At 35.0% G+C, this 22,378-nt stretch overlaps 2 protein-coding genes across 4 annotated transcripts; one reads left to right on the forward strand and one right to left on the reverse strand.

Moving 5' to 3' along the window:
* The first annotated feature begins 3,356 nt into the window (after positions 1–3,356).
* Positions 3,357–6,785, forward strand: LOC146905887 (2-methylene-furan-3-one reductase-like). The gene is made up of 3 exons (XM_085727907.1): positions 3,357–3,634; positions 5,261–5,420; positions 6,360–6,785. The coding sequence occupies exons 1-3, from the start codon at positions 3,362–3,364 to the stop codon at positions 6,629–6,631; spliced, it is 705 nt and encodes a 234-aa protein (XP_085584033.1). The 5' UTR covers positions 3,357–3,361; the 3' UTR covers positions 6,632–6,785.
* An 812-nt stretch (positions 6,786–7,597) lies between these two features.
* Positions 7,598–20,485, reverse strand: LOC146905888 (DNA repair protein UVH3-like). Of its 3 annotated transcripts, XM_085727909.1 has the most exons (20): positions 20,357–20,485; positions 20,029–20,279; positions 18,146–18,297; positions 17,977–18,066; positions 17,716–17,818; positions 17,332–17,409; positions 16,917–17,098; positions 16,700–16,835; positions 16,235–16,312; positions 16,099–16,152; positions 14,723–14,904; positions 12,858–14,562; positions 11,163–11,357; positions 10,994–11,079; positions 10,566–10,776; positions 10,329–10,465; positions 9,704–9,788; positions 9,425–9,518; positions 8,922–9,355; positions 7,598–8,444 (listed from the first exon to the last, which is right to left on the reverse strand). In XM_085727909.1, exons 1-20 carry the CDS (start codon positions 20,442–20,444, stop codon positions 7,833–7,835), a joined length of 4,953 nt encoding a protein of 1,650 aa, XP_085584035.1. In that variant the 5' UTR covers positions 20,445–20,485; the 3' UTR covers positions 7,598–7,832. The 3 variants fall into 3 exon arrangements, with proteins under 3 accessions (XP_085584035.1, XP_085584036.1, XP_085584034.1); XM_085727910.1 differs by having other exon boundaries at positions 8,922–9,518; positions 17,977–18,041; XM_085727908.1 differs by having other exon boundaries at positions 8,922–9,518.
* Between the last annotated feature and the right edge of the window lie 1,893 nt (positions 20,486–22,378).

Genomic DNA, 22,378 nt, shown 5'->3' on the forward strand with positions numbered 1-22,378 from the left:
TCCGCAAATAAATTCAGAACCGCCCTTAAAGCACGAACATTGGCCCAACTCTTTTCTCCAAGGATTAGAGTATCATCCGCGAATTGCAAATGAGATACCACAACCGATCTAGATATTCCAACTCCGTAGCCCGTATATAAATTATTATCCACTAACGCTTGCATCATAACATTCAGGCCCTCAGCTGCTAATAAGAAAAGAAAAGGAGAAAGGGGATCCCCTTGCCGCAATCCCCTATGAAGAGGAAACTCATCAGTTGGACTTCCATTAACTAAAATAGAAGCAGTTGCTGTAGTGACACACTCTTTGATCCATTTCCTCCATAACACCGGAAAAGCCATCTTTTGCATTACCACATCCAGATACCCCCAATCGACCGAATCGTAGGCTTTTTCAAAATCAACTTTAAAAAGCATCAATTCTTTTTTGTTCTTTTTTGCCTCATCAACCACTTCATTTGCAATTAAAATACCATCTAAAATCTGTCTATCTTTCACAAAAGCTGTCTGAGTCTCAGATACAACCTGACCAATAATCATTCTCAACCTGTTTGCCAACACTTTCGACAAAATTTTATACAAGCACCCCACCAAAGCAATGGGCCGAAAATCCTGTACTCTCTGAGGACTATCCACTTTTGGTATAAGAGCAATAAAAGTAGAATTGATACCTCTTGTCAGCTTGCCGTTGCGGTGAAAATCTGATATGAAGCGCATCACATCTCCTTTCAAATCTTCCCAAAATTCTTTAATGAACCCGAAATTCACACCATCTGGACCAGGACTTTTATAACTATCACAATCCCACACCGCCGCTTTTACTTCTTCAACCGAAAAAGGTTTTATTAGGCCGCTACCTTCCACATGAGACAAGCTTCGAAACCGTAAATTACCAACATCTGGCCTTATGACCTGCTGTTCCGCAAAATGGTTCTTAAAATGATCAAAAACTGCTCTTCGAATTGGCTGCACACCTTCCACAAGCTCTCCGTTAACCATCAGAGAAACAATGGCATTTCTTCTCCGACGACTAGACAAAATAGAATGGAAATACTTGGAATTAGCATCTCCCTCCTTCAACCAAAGCGTCCTTGACTGTTGCCAACTTATTGAAATGTCGCAATCACATCAACGTAATTGAACAAAAAATGATAACTTTGTGCACTTTTTATAGAAGATAAAAGATCGAAATAAAAAAAAATGATAAATGTGTGTATGTTTCAAGTTATATTCGTAGATTCCTGAAAATAAAATGATATAAATATACATACCTATGTTTGTTACAAGTTTACTAAATTTTATTTCCGAGTATAAAATGTTTTTGGGAATAGAAAAAATTTTCCCAAAGAAAATGGTGGGAATAAAGTTCCAGAGATGGGAATAAATTTATATGTAGTTATATATTATAATCCCTATTTTTATGGTTCCTAGAAATATTATAAAGTTAATCAAACATATTTTTTCTAAATACCTAAAATTCCCATTTTTATATTCCAAAAATGTTATTCATAGGAATAAATTTGGTAAACTTGAAAAACAAGTTACAAGTAACTCTAAATTAATTTTGCCTACTATTCGTAACGAGAAAGTCTTACATAGGCACAAATACAAATGAAAAATACTTGGGCACACTTACATGAATAGAGAAAAATAATTGAGAAAAAATTTAGTCACATCATTCAATTATTTTCTCTTTTAATTTTATCACTTTATATGCGTGTGCCTAACCATTTTTATTTATGTTTGTGACCAAATAAGTATTTCTCATTTGTAACATGTCACCCATCAATTTTCTAATGTTTATAGGAGACGAACAAATGTGCCTAAGAAACAGTTGTGGTTACCGACAGTCAGCACCTGTCATCTCCTAAAATACTTCATATCAAATAATTCTCTTGTTACACTCTTCATTTCCTCTAAAATAGCCACCATGAAAGCTTGGACTTACTCAGAATATGGCCACTCTGCTGATGTTCTAAGGTTTGATCCAAACGTGCCTATTCCTGAAGTGAAGGATGATCAAGTTCTCATCGAAGTTGTTGCTGCTTCTCTTAATCGCATTGATTATAAGAGAATGGAAGGCTTCTTCAAGAACTCTGACTCCCCTTTACCAGTAATACATTTCATTTTCTTTTTTACATATATAATTATAAGTGTCCTTATAAAACTTATACATGTTAGATATAGTTAAAATTTGTTGGTCTTTTTTGTGTAATAGAAAAATTTAGATTAGAGGAGGCACCAAGGACAACCATCCTCATTGAGAATTTACAATAATATTTACTTAAAAACCTACCAATCGCTGAATTTTGGACTCGAGCTCAAGTCACCGCACAATTGATGTGAGCAGAAGATCTAACCATCTATATCTAGAGATGTTAAGGGGCGGAGCAGGAACCCCACCACTCAAATTATCTTCCATCCTTGTCTACAATTATCCGTTACAGAGAGTTTTTCCTCCTCGTCCCATCATTGCTGGCTCATGTGGATCTGCATCGGCATTAAAAAAATAACTAAATTTCTATTATTTTTATAACAAATATAATATTAATACATTATTTTTTTGAGAGAATATTAAGACATTATTGTAAATGTTACAACTTCCATGCATGTAAAAGAATATATATTTTTTTTTTTAAAGAACCATGTAAAAGAATATATAAATATTATGTATTTTAGAGAGTTTCTTGGGGATGGGGTCCCCGCATGGCAAGGGTATCATCTATACCCTTGCACTACCCTCAAAGGGAGTTTCTCCCCTAACCCTACAAGGAACATTTCCGGCTTGCAGATTCCCAAATGTGGCCGTCTCCGAGGGGATCCCATTTACAAGTGTAAGTCGACATTCCAACCACAATTGGTAAATTTTGTAAGTTTAGTTAGTATCACTACATCAATGTTTTAAAAATTGAACTAGACAGTTCAACTGGTTAAATCATAAATTAGAACTGTAACGATTATTTAGACGGTTTGACTGTAGTTTCCTCCCGGTTCGAATGGTTTAAAATAGATTAACCATGACTTGGATGTTCGATATATTTTTTTTTTTTTTTTGAAACATTGCAGTTTATAAATAATATCCATCACTCATTTATCAATTCCAAATAATCAATATTTTGCTCCATACTTTTTTTCTTTTTGTTGAACTCTGCCATGACTCTCAACAATATACTTCCAATCGCATTTCACACGTAGATATTTGTGAAGATATTTAAAAAACTAACATACAAAGTAACGTTATGATGTGATTTGATAGAATTTACACTTGGACTGTATAAAAATTAATGTCATTATAAATTAATAATCAACAACTAATCTCTCTGTTATGTTGTGATGTGGCTCTGATCTAGACTGCTTTGGGGATGAAGAAATTTAAGGTTGGGGATGAAGTTTATGGTGATATCAATGTGAAAGCTTTGGAATATCCAAAGGTCATTGGTTCACTGGCAGAGTATACTGCTGCAGAAGAGATATCATTGGCTCACAAGCCTAAAAATTTGAGCTTTGCTGAGGCTGCTAGTCTTCCTTTGACAATTGAGACTGCTTATGAAGGCCTTGAACGGGTTGGATTCTCTGCTGGTAAATCCATACTTGTGCTTGGTGGTGCTGGTGGAGTTGGAACCCTTGTTATTCAGGTATCTATTAATCACTTTCTACCTAATGTGTTTGTTTTGTTGTGGCTGAAGCACTAAAATACCTCATCTAATCAACATAGTTTAAATTCATTCAGTTATAACGTAGCAGCTCCGAGGCCCGATACTTAAGAAATGGTGAAGAATCGTGTCCGACAAGCATCCGATACCGATACGTCCCGATATGCGTATCGGAGAAGTATCGGCCAATTAATATTTACTTTTTTGAAAAAAATTTACCAATACGTGTCGGATACGGCTAACTTATACTCCGACACCGATATTGTCTTACATATTTCCATTAAAAAAAAGGAATAAGAAATAAAAATACATAAAGACCGACAGCGTATAAAAAAAACATATTGTCTCTTCTAACCCCAAAAAAATATGGTTTCCCATTACCACTGAGCCATAGTTATTCCCTCTTCTAACCATTACCACCGATTAACTCAATCTCAACATCAGCATCATCGGCTACTTCCATCAACACTGCCCATGAGTAATACTTTGTCTCTCTTCTCTCTAATGCTATGTTTCCTTTGTTCTTCTCCCTTTCATATCTTCTTCTCTTCTTCTGTTCTTCTTATCTCTAAATGGGAAAAAATTGTTTGCTTTTAAATCATTTGTTTTCAATCTCAATTAGTGTTAACTATTAAGTAGTCAACATTAGACAATGATGTTCTTTTTTGATAGTACTAATGCTGTTCTCATTGGATGGTACTAATGATGTTTAGCTATATTCTAATTTGTGCGGAAAAAATATGCAATTGTCACTTGCTTTGATCATTTTCTTTAATGTGTATGTTTGTTTATTATCATTTTTAGTTATGTTTATACATTGTGCATTTATACTATAAATTTTAAATTTAATTTTTTAATAACGTATCGAGACCGTATCGTATAGGGAGTTTTGATAAATTTCTTATATCGCCGTATCGGTATCGTATCGTATTCGTATCGTGTCAGGTATTATGACTTCATAACAGCTAGCACCTCACTATACTGCTTGTTTTTTGTGATTGCGGCTGTTGTTCAGTCGTGGTTGCATTGTAAACCTTGACATTGGGGAGAATCGGAAACAAACGTGATCGATGCGGCTTCAACCACGGCCACGTTGCAGTCACGTAGACCCCAATGTTGGCTTCCAGATCTCGTAGTTGCAGATCTTTTCGAAAACCTTGATTGTGACACATGTGATGCATGTCTACACTATAGATTCAAATCCAGATATCCCTACCAATTTTATTCCATAATGACTGCTGCTTGTGTTACCTGATTGTTGTCGCGTAACGGTCGCATTGCGATCCTTGACATCATGGAGAATCACAATCAAATGTGACTGACTATATAGGAAATCCTTAATGTCACGGCCCAGATCATAGTCGCCGACCTTTTACTTGAAATCTTGATTGTAACAACTAACAACTGCTACCCCTGTTTTCTTGTGTAGATTTAAAACCTGAAAATCTTTATCATTGCATTGCATACATATATATAATAGAGTCATGTACTATAAAAAAAGTATGCTAAATTCTCGTTCATTTTCTGCTTTAAATTTATTAAATATTGTTTTTTTTGCTTAACGGAATTACAATTTGTTTATAATAATGCCTTTTTGGACGTGCTTAGCTTGCCAAGCATGTTTATGGCGCTTCCAAGGTAGCAGCTACATCTAGCACCAAGAAACTAGAATTATTGAGCAACTTAGGAGCTGATTTACCTATTGATTACACAAAGGAGAATTTTGAAGACCTTCCGGAGAAGTTTGATGTGGTTTTTGATACAGTAGGTAAGATTTGAATTGAACCTCTATATACATATATTTGAGAAATGATAAAAAAATGGCAGCCCGATGCACTAAAACTCCCGCATACGCAGAGTCCATAAAGTGGTCCATCATTTAGTGTATGTTAAAAAAGGGGTCCACGTATATGAGAAATGATATTGACATAAATTCAACAGCAAATATCAACAATAATTTAGATGATTAAGGCAATTTAAATATATTGTTAATTACTTTTGGTGGTGTCCTAACAAGTGTTAGGTGAGTTAAAAGTTTCACATTAATTGAAAAAGTGAATGTTGAACATACAAGTGAGATAACTCGTAAACTCCATGCCCTAAAGTTTTGGGTTAAGATATGATGTCCAACTCACTTGTGTGCTTGCTCTTGGTCCAATGTAGATGATAATCTGATTTGCTTCTGATCTATGGATTTTCAACCTCTTATCAAGACCAAGACCACAACTTAATAGTTTCTACAACATTATCCAATACAAGCTCTTTATTCGGAAGGATAATGGAGTTTTGAGCTTTCCAAATAGCCCGAATACAGGTCATCCAAACTGCGTGCAACACTTTGCGATGTACCTTTTGAGGAAACCGTAAACCACCAAACGACTGAGCATTTTCCAACACACTATTTGGTATTGCACTATTAACACCAAACCAAACCAACACTAAATTCTAAATATTACCATGAAATCCACACTCTAATAAAGTGTGCCTTCTTATTATATTCATTAACCATTTAGTAAATGTAATCAATCATGTATTTGATCAACAATAACCATCAAAATTGTTGTCATATTTTATGTAAAAATAACAAAACTCTCTCACCCCCTCTCTATGTATTCTACCTTTTTTAGAGTTTTAGGAGGTGGAGTAGGAAACATTTATGTAGTTATAAAATACTAAAACTTGTTTTTCCTCAAAATTTAAAAAACAGGGGGAGCTGAGACTGAGAAGGCATTTAAGGCTCTAAAAGAAGATGGCAAAGTTCTGACAGTTGCACTACCAGGACTTCCACCAGCAATATTTTTCATTCTCTCCTCCAATGGGGCTATCTTAGAGAAACTAAATCCATACTTGGAGAGTGGAAAGGTGAAGCCAGTACTTGATCCCAAGAGTCCATTTCCATTTTCTCAATCTGTTGAAGCATTTTCCTATCTGGAAACTGGTAGAGCTACTGGAAAAGTAGTTATCTATCCCATACCATGATGTTCAACATAGTTATGTAACACAATTGAATGTGTGTGTTTGTTTCTGTGACTGTCCCCACCTGATATGAAGTCTTTCATCTTGAGAGATAAGTTTAGAACTTAACTTCTGTTTTGATGCATTGGTTACCATAATTGTTACCATAATTATTACATGTTGACGGTTGCATCCATTTTTTTTATCCTAGCGAGTAGAATTAACCAACGTGACTTGACAAAAAAAAAGATCAAAAAGAATTAACCAAGATGATCAACTTAACTTTAGCATGAATCCAACATATTACTACTTGCATTTATGCCGTGTTTGTAAACCAATTCAGTATACGATAATTCAAAATTCATGCCTTAATGAATTGAGTTAGGCTCAACAATGAATTCTAAGATGGTATTAGAGCATTTCCATCAAGATTCACCTATCATTTATATCCACGCATCAAGACGAAATTAAAGAAAAAAAAGTAGGAAGATAATCCGATATTAAAACACAAAATGAACTTGTCATCGCTAAACTAACACTTGTCGGCAATCACTTTTGTAGGCGTCGTCAAAATGTACTTTCATAGGTGTACCACAATGTCACATAACTGACACCGTTAAGCCACACACTTAAGTTAACGTTCCATATTTCAATCACAAATAGTGGTCTCAGGACTAAATATAATCCCAATTTATTTCGGTAAAGAACTAAAAGTTGAGTTTTTTTTTCTTCCAGACTAACTTTAGCTCAGTGTTTTTTGAGGGACTGAAATGAATTTTTACTCTAAACGTCACTTGTGTTTTGATATTATACTTAGCTTCATAAAAGTTGATACACAAAATTGATATTATACTTAAAAGTTGACAGTAACCTAGTCATATCTATCTCATTGCCACTGCAATACGCGCCATTGAGTTTTTTTGGCTTTGGCCTCAAATCAGCGATACAATACAAGTTTGATGGAATCATCCTACGTGCAATGGGTCTAACTTGGGGCACATCATCTTCCACTTTTCAATGCATCAAATAAACAACCAAACAGAAACGTAGGGGTTTGTGTGTTAAAATAATTATACAACCCACAGGAAACACAATGATCAGAACATCCCAATTGGAAAAAAACCACCATGTCAGCACAGCCCTCTCTTTCCGATCAAATGGAAGATAAAATATAAAAACTATTTACAGTGGTAGATCAATTGAGACATTCAGAGTTGGGAATGTTTCATTTCTTTCTTTTCTTCCTCAAAAACGGCATAGCGCTAAAAGCTACGTTGGAGCTCTCACTATTGTGATGAGCATTCTCCGGTATTAATACCCCTATGTCAGCATTTAGAAGCTGGTCATTAGGCATTTTGTTGGAGTTTTTACATGCCCCTACATCTTGTACCTCACTTGTAGCCTTTTCGGCACCCAAAAATAATATATCTGAACTACCTTTATCATGATCGGTTTCACCCAATAATTCAGAAAAGGGTGGAGAGTTTGCAGTACTCGTATTCATATCATCAATTGCATCATGTTTGTTATCCATCTCACTATCGTCTACACAGAATCCACCTCCCATTTCAAGATAGTCATCTGAAGGATGAGTCCTTTGTGTTGCTGCACCATCATCTGTTTCTGTCTCCAGATAGTCTGCCGGCAAGTTATCCTTCAGAGGAATTTCTAGCCTACCGCTTTCTTTCCCTATGCTGGAACCATCGATGCACGTAGATTTTTCTTCTACTAGCTCTTGACGCAAGCATTTCTGATTGCTCTGATCAAATGAATCAACAGCATCTTCAACTTCAAGGTCCTCGAAAGAATAGTTGACAGGTTTCCGAGATCGCATTGACTGGAAAAGTAAACAACAGGTTAGTAGGACCTTTTATTTACTTACTATTTAAAGAAGCCTTTTCATTTTTATCCTTGAAAGAATAGTTGACAGTTTTCGAGATCACATCTCGAGAATGTATTAAAGAAAACAACACGTAAGTAGGACAGGACATAAGCAAATGTATTAAAGAAACCAGTTGATTTCTTCTGTTTTTTGGGATAGAAAAGATGTTGCTTGTTTTGTATACGTAACCGAAATTTATGGGTGGGTGGGAAGAAACAGATTACAACTACAATCAATCATGAATAACAAAGTTAGATAGGGATAACATAGACATTTCGTGAAGTTGACTGGATTGAAAAGCACCAAATTACATCTTTTTTAAGTTAACTATAAGATTAAGAACAATGGAAGGATCTCAAGAGAGAAAAAAACCTGAAGGAGCATTTTATTTAATATTTTCAGGTCAAAAATTCTTATCAGAATGAAGCTTACCCTTCGCTTAACTTCATGAGCTGTTGACAAATCAACTTGTGCTCTTGGCTCGTGATTGTCAATATCGAGACTACTAGATGAGGTTTCAGTTTCAGACAGTCGAAATTGACGACTTTTCTTCTCCCTGCCTCTTTTTACTCCTACACCTTTACCTCTTCCTCGCCCACGGCTACTTTTTTTCTGAACCAAATCCTCACCATCATATTGCCCTTCTGTTTGCATACATGGCTGTAAATTCTCAATCTCAGATGCAGCAGGTGCAGAAGAAGAAACATCATTTATTTTCTTTTTCTTTGTATGTTCCTTAGCAACAGTATTCCCATCATTTCTCCTTTTCATTGACTCTTTTGTTTTTGATTTCTTCTTAGCTGCAAGACTTTTCTCTGTTCCCTTTGAAGCCTCCAAATTGTCATCCTCAGGGTCACCAGGACTTCCTATCCCATTTTTTGTACCATTGGACATGTTCTCCGAAGAATCAGCTATTAAATCTGAAGGTGGCTTACCAGTAATTCCTTTTACTGCTTTCTTGATTCTCTTGCTACGAATTTTTGCGAATCTTTCATTGAAACTATAAAATGCCTCCAAACGTAGTTGAGTCTACATTACAATATTCAATATCAGGATATTAATAATGAGTAGAAGTACTAATAAGACAGTAGATAACCAATAAGAATACTAGCCTTCATAGTGATCAATCAAATTAATTTTGTCTACCAATACAACCAAAAATATAACATAATCACTAAAAACAAGGAGCAGAACAATAATGCAAAGTCTCTAACCTCATGTTTGTTATATTGCTTTAAAACAGGTAATAACAACTCATCAGCTTTCTGGCTAGACCACCCAAATTTCTCCCAGCACATTCTGTATGCAAGAAGCGACTCAAAGTATTGTACAATATTGAAATACATGTACATTTTCAAAACAAGGTAATTAAAAGAACAATCCAACGGTGCCATCAATATAGAATCTCGAAAAACTGAAATGCATCAGTTTATCATTCTGGGAAGGACTGTTGGTTTATCATTCTCTAACACTCAAGCATAGCAAAGTATTTGAGGGACAAACTCAAGGTGACCGAGCTTTTATCACCTCACCCATCTTGGGCTTGAGGGGATGTGCGAGCGAATACACTTCTCTATCAATCTACATCTGTTTCTACTCTATCTTTTCTTAGGCTTAACTGTCATTTCAGTCACAGCAGTTGGGATATTCTCAATTATTTCTAAGATCAGTATTTTATTTTATGACCTTTTAGGAATTGACAATAATTGTAATTCTCCTATTTAATGGGTGCTTTCCCTGCTGAATAACAATTTTTACCCATTCTTTCTACAATAATTAGGTAGAAATAAGGGCTATGGAAACAGGAAAGAAAAAAGAAAAAATAACACATAAACTCACTTGCGAAGAACAAGCTGATCTGGCTTTCCCCATGTGAAAGGCTCAGTTGACTTATCAACTTGTGGAGATATGTAAGCAGATATAACTGTTTCACTTGGAAAAGAAGAAGGAATATGCCAATTCTTGCTAACATTTCTCTGTTTAGAAAACAAAACATATGTCAAATCCAAGCGCAATAAAGTGCAAAATTATCCGTCAATATATTACTGGAAGCAGATAAAGCTTGAACTATATTACATGCTTATCCATGAAAGTTTGCTTTGTTTCTTGGATGTAATCAGGGGACTCCTTTTCTTCAAGTTTTGACCCTTTCTTAGATACAGATTTTGCATCCAACCTTCCAAGGATGGTGGGATCTGGTGACTCAACCCACTGCCGGAATTTCAGGAATCCATCTTCCTCAGGGAACGCATTTAAAACCTCAATAGCATTAACAATGCCAATCCCACTACATTACCACAAAAAATCCAGTCATGTCACAATTGTGGAGCCTATATATAAGCTATAACTGATATCCTGCAACAAATCCAGGGAAAATACATATGGAAAATATCTTATTACTAGTTAGATAATGAAAAGAAACATTAGTTTATCTCCATATAGAAAGGCATGCCTCACTAGCCACACCTATGCACCAGAACAAGCAAGGTAAATAGTTGTCACACCTTACACCTTCAGTATAGTCACTCCCGAGAAGTAGTGCCATGCGGATTAATTTTTCTCTGTTCAATCCAAGTTCCTTTTCAACATCCTGAAAAATTGATAAAATTTCACGAACAACGAAGAAAAAATTAACAGAAATTTATTCATGGGCCAGATTTTGCAGATACTGACCTCCATGAAGTATGTCTCTACATATTTGCGATCATCAAATATATTCTTGTAAACACTGCGTGCCCCAAATAAGAAGACATCAGAATCATCGGTCACAACACCATCAACCAGTTTTGAGAGTTCCAAGTACGCACATTGTGCCTCAGCTTCCATAGGAGCAATAATATATGGCAAGCCAAACATTTGCAGTAGTTCCTACAGGGTATCAAAAGCATGAGAAACATAAGTGTTTAACATACTACAAGGAGTAGAAAATCACTAATCAAGAGGTATACCTATATGGAATGAGAAAAGGAAGAATTAAAAAGTGAAGTTAATATCTGTCTGAGCAACAAATGTTTCAAAAGCCTTAACAATAAAATGCAAATTATTAGGATGAAACCACGGCCAGTTAATCGTGTTCTTTAACAGCATCCAAGTCTAGATTACTCAGTCAGCTGGTGCCTAAGGCATGTAAAACGTAACCACTAGAAAAGTTTAAGATCTTATGCAACAGTTTAAGATACAGACACATAATGATGAGTGCAGTTAGCTTTACAAGTTTACAGTATTTTTACTTTGACTGAAGTCAAAGCTAGTTCCAACTGAAAAGCTAACATACTGCAATAGGCTAATGAACCTTATATTGGGCTGTGGCCTTTCTCTGCTAACAGATCCAGTATTACAACACTTACTATACCACACTATAAACCAGACAACCCTGAAGCTTATCTCAAATATTGATATAAGCACTCTAATTATGTTTACTCTGACTATTTTGGCACATCTGCCCAGAAAAAATATTCATGTTCTGTTTGGGAGTTTGCGGTGGAGAGGAGATCAGGGCTTTGGGTGGAGGGAAAGAAAGAGTAGTGTTCCACCTTATTTGAGAGTGATTTTGTAGGGAATGATAAGAGAATAATTATGATTGATATTTTTTTTATTTTGAGAGTATTATAACAATATGGAAAGGATTTGAAGAATTTTTATAAATCTTCCTCATATACATTTTGAGTTCCCCCAAATCAAGGCCCCGTTTGTTTTAGATTTTTTTTATAAAAAAAAAAATAAATAAATTCACTTTTGTCATTTTTTAGTGTTTGTTTAGGATTTTTATAAAAATCATTTTCTCAAAATCTATTTTTTTCAAAAACAAGGAGGTAACACATGAACTAGTTAATAATCATTTTTTAAAAAAGGTGATCTTTTTGGGTAATAAACAAACACAAGTACCTTCAGATTTTTTTTTAACTTTTTTCCAAAGCTCTCCCCTCCCTTCCTAAACTCCCAAACAGACCCTTAGTATCTCTGTCAAAACTAATTTTAGGTGAAACATCTAGTATTGTACAATTGTTTTGAAATTCTAGTTTCATGTGTGACAGTAACATTTCTATACATGCTCTTCTCTGAAAGAAAAAAGTTCCATCCTAGTTGCCTCTTTCAATGCTGATTATTTGCTTCCCTATTCAGGAACAAAATCATGTTGTGTTAAACCAGTGCCTCAAGAATGAAAAATACGAACTAGACTTTGTTTTTAGACTGTTATTATGCACATATCTTCAATCAAAATTACTTGTTAGTGTTTAACAGGTGTTTCTGTTGGTAGGGGAAAACTAAACTGGCAGAAAAAGCGAGAAACACCCAACATCGTTTTTCCAGAAAAAAGTAATGGTTATTCATGATTAGATGATGTATAGACTAACTTCAGTTTCTCACCTGACATTCGGTGAATAATTCACTGTCAACGGATTCTGCATTACGCTCAAGCTTCCTCTGCTCATTTTCTAGGTTCATATATTCCCGATCAAGAATTTGCATTTCTTCATTCAATTGAACCTCATCCAATTGTACAGGAAAATCTCCTGGGGCGTTCAACGAGTCTTGGGAGAGGTTACTAATCCTTTCCATAGACAAATTTCCATCATTGTTAACTGAAGGCAATTTTAGCTCCATATCAATGTCTTCTTTAGCTCCTTTTAAAGATGACTCCACGGAAAGAATAGCAGTATTTGTATTGTCAGTAAAATCACTCATTGGTTCAGGTTCATTAATATGCTTATCTTTCCCCTCTTCTGTCACACCCACGTTGGACAAATTGTTACAACAGAGAGAAGTTTTACCATCATTATGATTATCCAATGATTCCTCTGCAACAATAGGATTAGGAACTTCATCCACCATCACGGTAGTTGTATCTGAAATTGAATTTTCAGAAATATCGTGTCCATCCAGTTTGCTAGGTTCGTTATTCAATGTATCTGTGTTATTGGAATTAATTACCACAAATGATTTTGACTGACTTCCTTTGAAATGGGAAGTTTCTGGGTTGTTTCTAGTCACATGATTTTCCCTTTTGTCTCCTACAGTTTCATGTAATTCACTTTGTTCATTATGATCTTCCTTAGGCAAATTGGAACCCACCATATTATCATTTAAATCCATTGGGTTTGAGCCAGAACCACCATTATCACCATGTTCTAAATTAGGATCTAATTTATTCTCATAAGCAATTGAATGCTCGTCTGAAGATGACATGTATTTAAGTTTCCCATCCTGTGTACTCTCAATACTTCTCCTAATCGCCTCCTGTAAATCAGACTCCTCTTCCAAGCGCCCTTTTGATGCCACCTTTCCCGACTCAGCTGGACACAACAAGGTACTTGTAGTACCATTACAATCCCCTTCTTCCCATTCTACTTCACTGTCATTATTATCATTATTATTATCATCATGCTCGCCTGAAGACTTCAATCCCACTTCATTAAATCCAGGAAAAATTGTATTCTTATCCTGAACAGGTCCTTCTTCCCAATCACAATCTGAATCAGAACCCGAAGGTTGCACATTCACCACAGTATCATCAGCATGAGAGTGCTCCATAGATACTCCTCCTACTAAACTGGCAAATATATCATCCCCACCGCTTGCAAATTCATTCTTGCAATCATATTCAAAGGATATCTCTATAGAAGTATCCTTACCAAGCATTAATTTCTCATTTTCCACATTCTCTCTAACTAATTCTAAATTCACCTCTTGTGCTTTACCACTAAGCTGATTCCCAGAACATTCTAAAGGACTATTATCTGTATTAGGCACTGTTTCAATGTTATCAACCTTGTTCACATATGTTCTGTCATGCTCAATCTCCTTCATCAAATCCAAATTCCTTTGTATATCACGGGTCATACGCATCCCCATAGCTCTTGACCTACTAACTCGAAACCGACCCCTCTCATCTAGATATGTCTCGATACTTTCATCAACAGGCTCACTAGAATCATTACCAACCAATCCAGCTGAAGTCTTAGAAACATTTCCTGCTGCTATGTTATTTACAAAATTATGTGAAGGATGTGTTCCCCGTTGCATTTGTTGTGTATCTTCAACATTTCTCTCTAATCTGGTGGAGGTAAGTCCTCTGAAATGTTAAGGAATGCAAAGATAAAAGTTATCAACATTGAAAATATATAAAATATCATATGCACTGGAAAAGCTCCTGAGCATGTCAAGGGCAATAGTTATTGAGAATGACATTTTACTAACCAAAAGCCCAAATCATTGGAAATAGCGTTACTCACTGTTTGTCACCGGAAAAAGACGACGAGAATATATACTCTCGGTTGGCTTCAGATGCAATCCGTGAAGTTTGTACCCCACCTACTCCTCCAACAGAAGCCTTCTGCACTTCATTTATCTCGCGACGGAAAGCAACAGTTTTAAGGTAAGCTTCTATTTGTAGCTCAGAGAACTTTGCAGGATCCTGAAAGAAGCCAATTGGATGACATGCATTATTCCTAATTTCACATAGATGTACACTGTCTAGGCACCCATTAGTATCAAGGAAATGTAATTTTCTTATAAAAAAGAATAAAAAAGATATAACGGTTTTAGAAGTTTAGAAGATAGTAAATAGAGAAAGAAAACCATCAAGCACCGGCATAATGTCAAACTAAACCACTAAAAGAACATGGAGATAATCTAACTTGTTACTGTCAATGAAGCTAGTAGACAGCTTAAAATCTGTAGTGATGACTTTGAAAACTGCATGAGGAACATGGTCACGCACTTTGAGAGATATAAAACAGCTAATGGGAAACCATTACAAAGTATCAACGAAACCCTAATATAGCTAGGAATCAGAATATCCCATTTGCATTAAAAGTTTGAGTTGAACATCCTCAATCAAAGGTTCCATACTTCCATTATTACATTCAATAAAATGAGTAGTCTTCCAAATTTTCAGTGCAACGAGCTCAACTGGCAATTGACCAATAAGATCGCTCATCGCTCAAAGCCTGCTCTGCTACACCTCTAGAATCAACACTCCTCTTAACGCTGTAAAAGCAACTCTTCTCTATTCTCTAATTTCTCGCAAAAGCAATACCAACTAAAACATATCTCGTAAATGTATGAGCTTTATATCCAGAGTCCAACCTTCACATTTCGTTTACAAGTTCAGTTTCTAAATCACCTATTGTATAGCATGGAACCCCAAAAGGTTTTACTACTTTTGGTATTTAAGACTACCAGTATGTTATAAGTTACTTGAACATCAAATTAGTTAAATTAGAAGTCAAATTAGTACTAACACCGCTGTTACTAAATAGCAGCTATAGCAGCACCATGGCATTGAGGTTTTCCAGCAAACTGCCATTTTATGGCTGTTAAGAGTCCCTATTGTAATCAACACATAATGAATAGAGGACTAGTTCCGAATATTGTGAGTTGGGATGGATATTAGTCATAGAAATTGCTTCAGCTGAGCTGATTGATGTTTCTTACTTGTAAATGGTAGATTTTAATTTAATTATTACATAAAAAAATACATAATTACTTAATATGTACACTATTTTCCAAGTTTAATTTTTATGATATTTTCCAAGTTTAACTTTTATGATACTTCCCAATCACATATGTTTCACATTTCAAATGCATGTGAATTCTTTACACCAACCTTCTTGACTTTTTGATACTTTTGTCTGTTCTCTGCCATCAACCGCTCTCTCATCTGCAGAACAAGCAGTCAATAACTAATATCTAAATAAACAAAAAGGTTATTAAGCTCAAACTTACATTACCAACTCAATTACCTGAACAAGCAGGTCCAGTTGCATTGATGGAGGCAGAGAGGCCAGAACAGCTGGATCAACTTCACTTTGCATAGATGGCTGCCAAAAAAACAAATTGAAATAAAAACACTATTCTTCTTTAAGACTAAATGCTACATAACACCACAACTTTCAAGTTTGGAGTAGAGGATGGTAGATGATGGTGTATGACGGATGGCCAAAATTGCCACCTATGGTGTCGCCATGCCATGTGCCCTGCACAAATTGCCTATAGCGGCTGGCACATCATCCGCCACGACACTCCACCACGGCTGCTATTTTCCAACATTGCAAGCAAGCACGGCTTAATATAAATGTGAAATTTGAAATCATTGTGATTTCCTATGTTAAGATTACCAAAATGGAAAATGACCAAAGCTGTGTTCTGAAATACATTCTGAACAGACCAGAGTTAAATAACTCAAACACAGTAGAAATATAACTAACCAGTATCATCTCTTCGTCTTCATCTTCATCATAGTTACCACCCTTTTCCTTATTGGTGGAATCCCCGAGAGAACTTGAACTTGTTACATTTTTTACTAACTTCGCATTTTCCTCCATATCGATACATGCGGCTAACCTAATGGGATCATCAAAACAACCCTGATCAACCAACAAAAGACACTACAATTTCAAAATTATGACTTTTTATTCGGCTTACATTTCATCAATTCTGTTTTGATTGTCGCTGCTTGATGTCCCATTGACGTCGCATTTTGAGCTACACCCAACCATGTCAGTTTCATTGAAAATAATCCCTTTACCCTTGCCACAATCATTGACCCCATGTCTTATTTGGCTGTCAACTTGCTTCATTGGTCCTTCTGCTTTCTTCCCTTTGAGCTATTATCAAACAATAAACTAAAATGTTTTAATATATAAACCAAATGAAAGACGATATATCATAATATATGTCATTATGTCCAACTGACGATGATGTTTTCAAGTAAATATTATTATCTAAACATCGAATGATTTATCTGATCCTTTTATTGCTTTTCATTTAATATGTTAGTTAAAAGGTAAGAAAATAGAAATTGATAAAGGGGAAAAGGCAAGATCATCTAATATCTCACCTGCGCAAGAATATCAAGTTGCATCGAGTGTGGCAGAGCAGCTAAAACAGCTAAATCAACTTCCTCATTGGCTGTGAGCTGAGAGGAAAAATATTACATATATTGAAACGAGAAGTGAAAAAGATTCAACAACAGATTCAGGAACATCAACAGAGAAAATTACAGCTTATTAAAAATAAACAGAAATTTACAATATAACCGATTAGTGGCCAAATATTTACTTAATAACCACAATAACTCAACTATTTACAATGACTCTACCATTTACGTTTACTTTCTCAAAAAGTATAAGTTACATGATAAACAAAAAATGGTACACAATAATAGAAAACCATATAATTGCAATTCCTACTTTATAGCCACTTCATCTTTTTGGAAACATACCAGTATAGTCTCTTCGTCTGCATCTGAAGAATTAATTACAGTAGATGCCATTCCTTCTCTGGATCGTATTTCATTTTCCTCGGCAGCTATAGATGCTGCCAACCTAAATTAAGTCATCCAAACATTATAGGAAGTCACTGACCATGTTCAAGATTATTTATATTTTGGAAAGAAAAAAAGAAAACCCATGGAACTTATATATGAGATACTCTGTGGCTTTATGTATATATAATTCATTTGGGATGAATATAGGTGGATTACATTTCATCAAGCTCCTCTTGGTTGCAACTTGACGATATTTTAGTCTGCGGTGGATTTCTGTCCTCCTTAGCAACAGAAAGAGATGCAGACCTAAATCAATAATTAAAATATTGAATAAAATTCTGATAGAAAGAAGCCTCAAAGATTTACAACAGTATATGCAAATTACATTTCTTCTAGCTCTTTTGTGTGACTTCTCTCTAAATCACTACCGACAGAGTCCATTTGATTAGATTTTTCCTGGGACTTCTTGCCACTCTTTTGAGTCAGTCTCTGGTTCTTAATATCATCAGCCAGCTCTTTCAACCTCAATGCCTTTAACTGTCAAGAAATTAAAAAAAAATGTAAAAATAAAAAAATAAATAAAGTTAAGATAGCAGAATACATATCCAATGCACCGTCTTCCATTAGCGAAAATAGTGATAAATTTATCTTCCAAAGATACCTGTGACCCATAAAAACGCATATACTTCACAGCCATAAACTAAGGTTCAATATAAATTCCAAGATTTTCACTTTGCAACTAACATAGAACTAAGTACAGGTGTCCCTCTAAAATCACAAAATCGACACATTTCCCCAAGCAAGCGAACATGTTACAAAGGAACAACGATAATCATCCAAGGCATGCTCGTTCGAGTTTAGGAGGTAAGAAATTAGAGGTAGCGAAATAGAGTCCCCGGAAAGGTCTTAATTTTTACTCATTGCTGTTAGTAAAGTGTAAAATCTAAAAATCACTTTTCAATCGCTTTGGTCCGAAAAGTGTATGCCAAAGTGTAAACAAATTGCACTCAACTTCAAATTTTCCAAAAAAAATTATGTTGACAAGCAAATCTGAAATAACTTTTTTTTCTACTGAAACTTAAATACAAAGCAAAAGCCTGCCAAGTGCCAAGCCTTAAAAGTTAATAGACAGTCTGATTCAAGAAAACTTTTTGTAGTTTCCATTTTCTGAATTTACTTTTAATTACATAACTGCAACAGAATATAGTAAAAAATATCTCGGTTTTTTCGATACAAAACTGAAAAACATGTCACTAAAAGTGAACATACAACATTCATCAAAAATTAATAAACATCATAAAAAAAATTGGCAATTCATATTGAAGAAAGATAAAAAATTCTGAAACCAATTGTATGCCCAGTGTAACTAACCAAATGTTATGTAGCACCAATACTTCGGATTGAATGAGTGTATGGTGTTCAACATGTGTTGGTAATTCATATTGAAGGTAAGTCTGGTATTCAACATGTGTCATAAATTTGTATTGAAGGTGTGTTTGGTATTCAACATGTGTCAGTAATTCGTATTGAAGGTGTGTCTAGTATTCGTCATGTGTCGATATCCAATACAACACTAACACATGTGGTTATGTTCGATCAGTTACAATTTCGTAAAGAGATTAATTTCCATGCATTGTCAGTGTAAAAAGTTTCAGACAGTCCCACATCAGAAGCAATCATGCGTTTGACTTTAAAGTGGATGTGGGCAAGGACTTAATTTATATGCACTTTACACTGTCAATTAATCACAATCGTCACATCAATAGAAACATTTAACTATCAACTTAACCACCTCAAGTCACACATATGATTGGTTGTGATGGGTTGACAATATTAAACTTTGTAGACTGACAATGAATAGAAATTACACTCTACGATTAAAAGTCAAGAGAAATGTTATGAACATTCTCTTTCCAACAATATCTTAACACTTACTCACTTATTTACACTCTCACTTACTAAGTGAAATTCATGCAATTCCCAGCACTTTATGTAGTACAGGACCCACGATGATTTCATTCAATAAGAGAATAAGTGTTACAGAGAGTGTTGGAAAAATAGGGTACCAACACTACTCGAACATCGTGAGAACTCATCTTCAAAGTGTTTGACCCACAATGATAGATAATTATAATTGATTGACGGTGTAAAAACTTTCTTTACACTGACAGAGTTACTATTATTGTCTACCTATCACTATTCGGTGTCAATGTCTATGGTTCGCGCGTTTCATTCATTGTTGAAAGCAACCAAAGAAAAAGGCCTTACGTGATTAAGAAGCAATTTCTCGGCGGTCTTACGAACTTTCGCCTGAGCATTCTCCCGCTGCCTCCGACGAGCAATAACAGTCCGCCGCTTCAACGCCGGCGTACCACCGTCAAAAACGAAAACCGGCTTCGTTCTAAGAAACAAAAGCTTACAAATACGACGGAAGAATCCAAGCAAATGAGCGTTACGAACCATTTCACCTTTCTCATCACGCATCGCTTTGATAAACTGTACCATCCATATACTCGCGTCTGAAAAAAGAAAAAAAGGAACACGATTGAGAGAGGATTGAGAGGGATTAGGGGAATTAAGGTTTTGAGGGATTTACCGACGGCGAGTGTTTTTCCGGCGAGGGTTTCAACGGAGACGCGGCGACCGACGGGGGAGAGTAGTTCCCAGAGACCGTGAACTCCCATATTCTGGTTGAAAACTATATGTTGTTGATGTCAACACAGACAAGGGAACTAAATATTTTGCAAGGAATTTTGTAAGGAGAAACTTAAGCCCATATACTTCAACATCGATTATGTACGGATATTATATTGATATTTTGATTCGCCTCGATACATGTTGGAAGAGACAATGAGTGAATCATCAACTTCGTCTTTAAATTTGCAATGAACAATCGGTTTTGTCTTCTTATTTGTCGAAATATCAAATTAATCCTTGAATTTAATTCCTCGGTTCAATCTTTCTGGAGACAGATGTGTCAATCTGCATGTTGTGTTGTGATGTCCACATGTCATCCAGTCTTTCACATGTACAAGGACTATTTTGATGGAAATGTTACAAATTTCACTTTTAACTTTTCACTTTCAATTTTTTCTATTTTTCCTCTTTTACACATCCTTTCATCCTCACATTTCATTCAGAAACATCAAACCAGTCCCCGACTCCTCTCCTTTACGCTAAAACCTTCACCATCTTCATCTTCATCTCTCAAAAATCATCATCATATTCATCGATCAACGTCAGTAAAGGTAAAGTCGTGCATGTTCGTTTTCTATTCACTCCTGTTTGTTTTCTCCGATTTTTGTGACTATTTTTTTATTTTCATTTTCATTTTTTATCCATTCGTTTTCATGTTTAAACTTCGTTTGATGTTTGCTTTGTTGTTTTTTGTGACTGTTGTGTTTTTGTGACCGTTTTTATTATTATTCATTGTAGGGTTTTCAGTTTAAGACTTAAAATTTTGATGTTTTTCTCGTTGGTTACTAAAATTGATGAACATGAGATAAGTAATGAAGGGAATTATTGGTTGATCAACACAATTTCTAAAAAGGGTATCTTTCCTATGCTAGTGAATTCTGATTTGCATTTTGTTGTTTTGTTTGTGGTTATGACTAATGTTGCCAAAATCCATTAATCATGTATCACGGTGGGGGTTTAGAGCGAGAGAGTATTGAAGGTATAACGCCCTCCTTTTTATTTAATTATTTTAATTAGTTTTAGAGTATATTTATATGATTGGTATGATTTACATGATTTATGTGATATTTTGTTATGTTATATGTTGGTATTTACTAGCATAATATAATTGTTATTTGGTGTAGAAATATATTTGTTATTTGTTATAGATATATTTGTTATTTGGTGTATAAATATATTTGTTATTTGTTATAGATATATTTGTTATTTGGTGTAGAAATATATTTGTTATTTGTTAGAGATAAATTTGTTATTGGTGTATTATTATTATTAAGTGGGGGAGAGATATATTTAATTTAGAAATAAATAAGATTATGAGGAATAGAGTAGTTTTGAGGTGTAAGAGAAATAAGAAGGGGGTTAGAATAGAAAGAAGAATAAGTTGTTGGGCCAAAATAGATTTAGGAAGAGCGTTTAGTATTATAAATAGAGAAGCTTAGGTTAGAAAGAGTTTACCGGAAACCGCTTTTTGGAAAAGATGAGAACAAGAAAGAAGAGAAGAGGAGAGAAAAGTCAAGAGAAGAGGAGAATACCTTAGGAAAGAAGAACGCTGCCGCTGATTCAGGAATTAATCTAAGGTGAGGGTGAGACTATCTTGCATTAATATTAAGTTGTTAAATCATTAGATTGCATCTAACAAGTTGGGGAAAGTTTGTGAGAATTTGAGAATTAGGGTTTTGAGAAAGATTTGATGATTAGATTATGAAAACTTGTTGAATTGATGTAGAAGTTGTATACAGTCCTTAGATAACCCATATGATGATTATTGGATGTAGTTTTGAGGTTAAAACCATGGAATTGGATTGGATGTTGGTGAGTTTAAGAATTAGGGTTTAATAATTGTAATAGGTTGTTAATAGATTTGAGAACCCTTTGAATTTGTATACAGTAAGTTGATGAATAATTAGTGTTCTAATGATAG

Source organism: Medicago sativa, chromosome 7, assembly GCF_051527215.1.
Source record: "Medicago sativa cultivar Bolivia chromosome 7, Bolivia_mono, whole genome shotgun sequence".
NCBI classification, from domain to species: Eukaryota; Viridiplantae; Streptophyta; class Magnoliopsida; order Fabales; family Fabaceae; genus Medicago; species Medicago sativa.

Excerpts from the sequence above, each read along its gene's own strand:
- LOC146905888 (XM_085727908.1), bottom strand. The coding sequence starts at position 20,444 with ATGGGAGTTCACGGTCTCTGGGAACTACTCTCCCCCGTCGGTCGCCGC. Across the intron at positions 14,905-16,098 it reads AGTATCAAAAAGTCAAGAAG|GATCCTGCAAAGTTCTCTGA; the intron begins GTTGGTGTAAAG and ends GGCTTCTTTCAG. Across the intron at positions 14,563-14,722 it reads TCTTTTTCCGGTGACAAACA|AGGACTTACCTCCACCAGAT; the intron begins GTGAGTAACGCT and ends TTAACATTTCAG.
- LOC146905887 (XM_085727907.1), top strand. The coding sequence starts at position 3,362 with ATGAAGAAATTTAAGGTTGGGGATGAAGTTTATGGTGATATCAATGTG. Across the intron at positions 3,635-5,260 it reads TTGGAACCCTTGTTATTCAG|CTTGCCAAGCATGTTTATGG; the intron begins GTATCTATTAAT and ends GGACGTGCTTAG. Across the intron at positions 5,421-6,359 it reads TGTGGTTTTTGATACAGTAG|GGGGAGCTGAGACTGAGAAG; the intron begins GTAAGATTTGAA and ends TTTAAAAAACAG.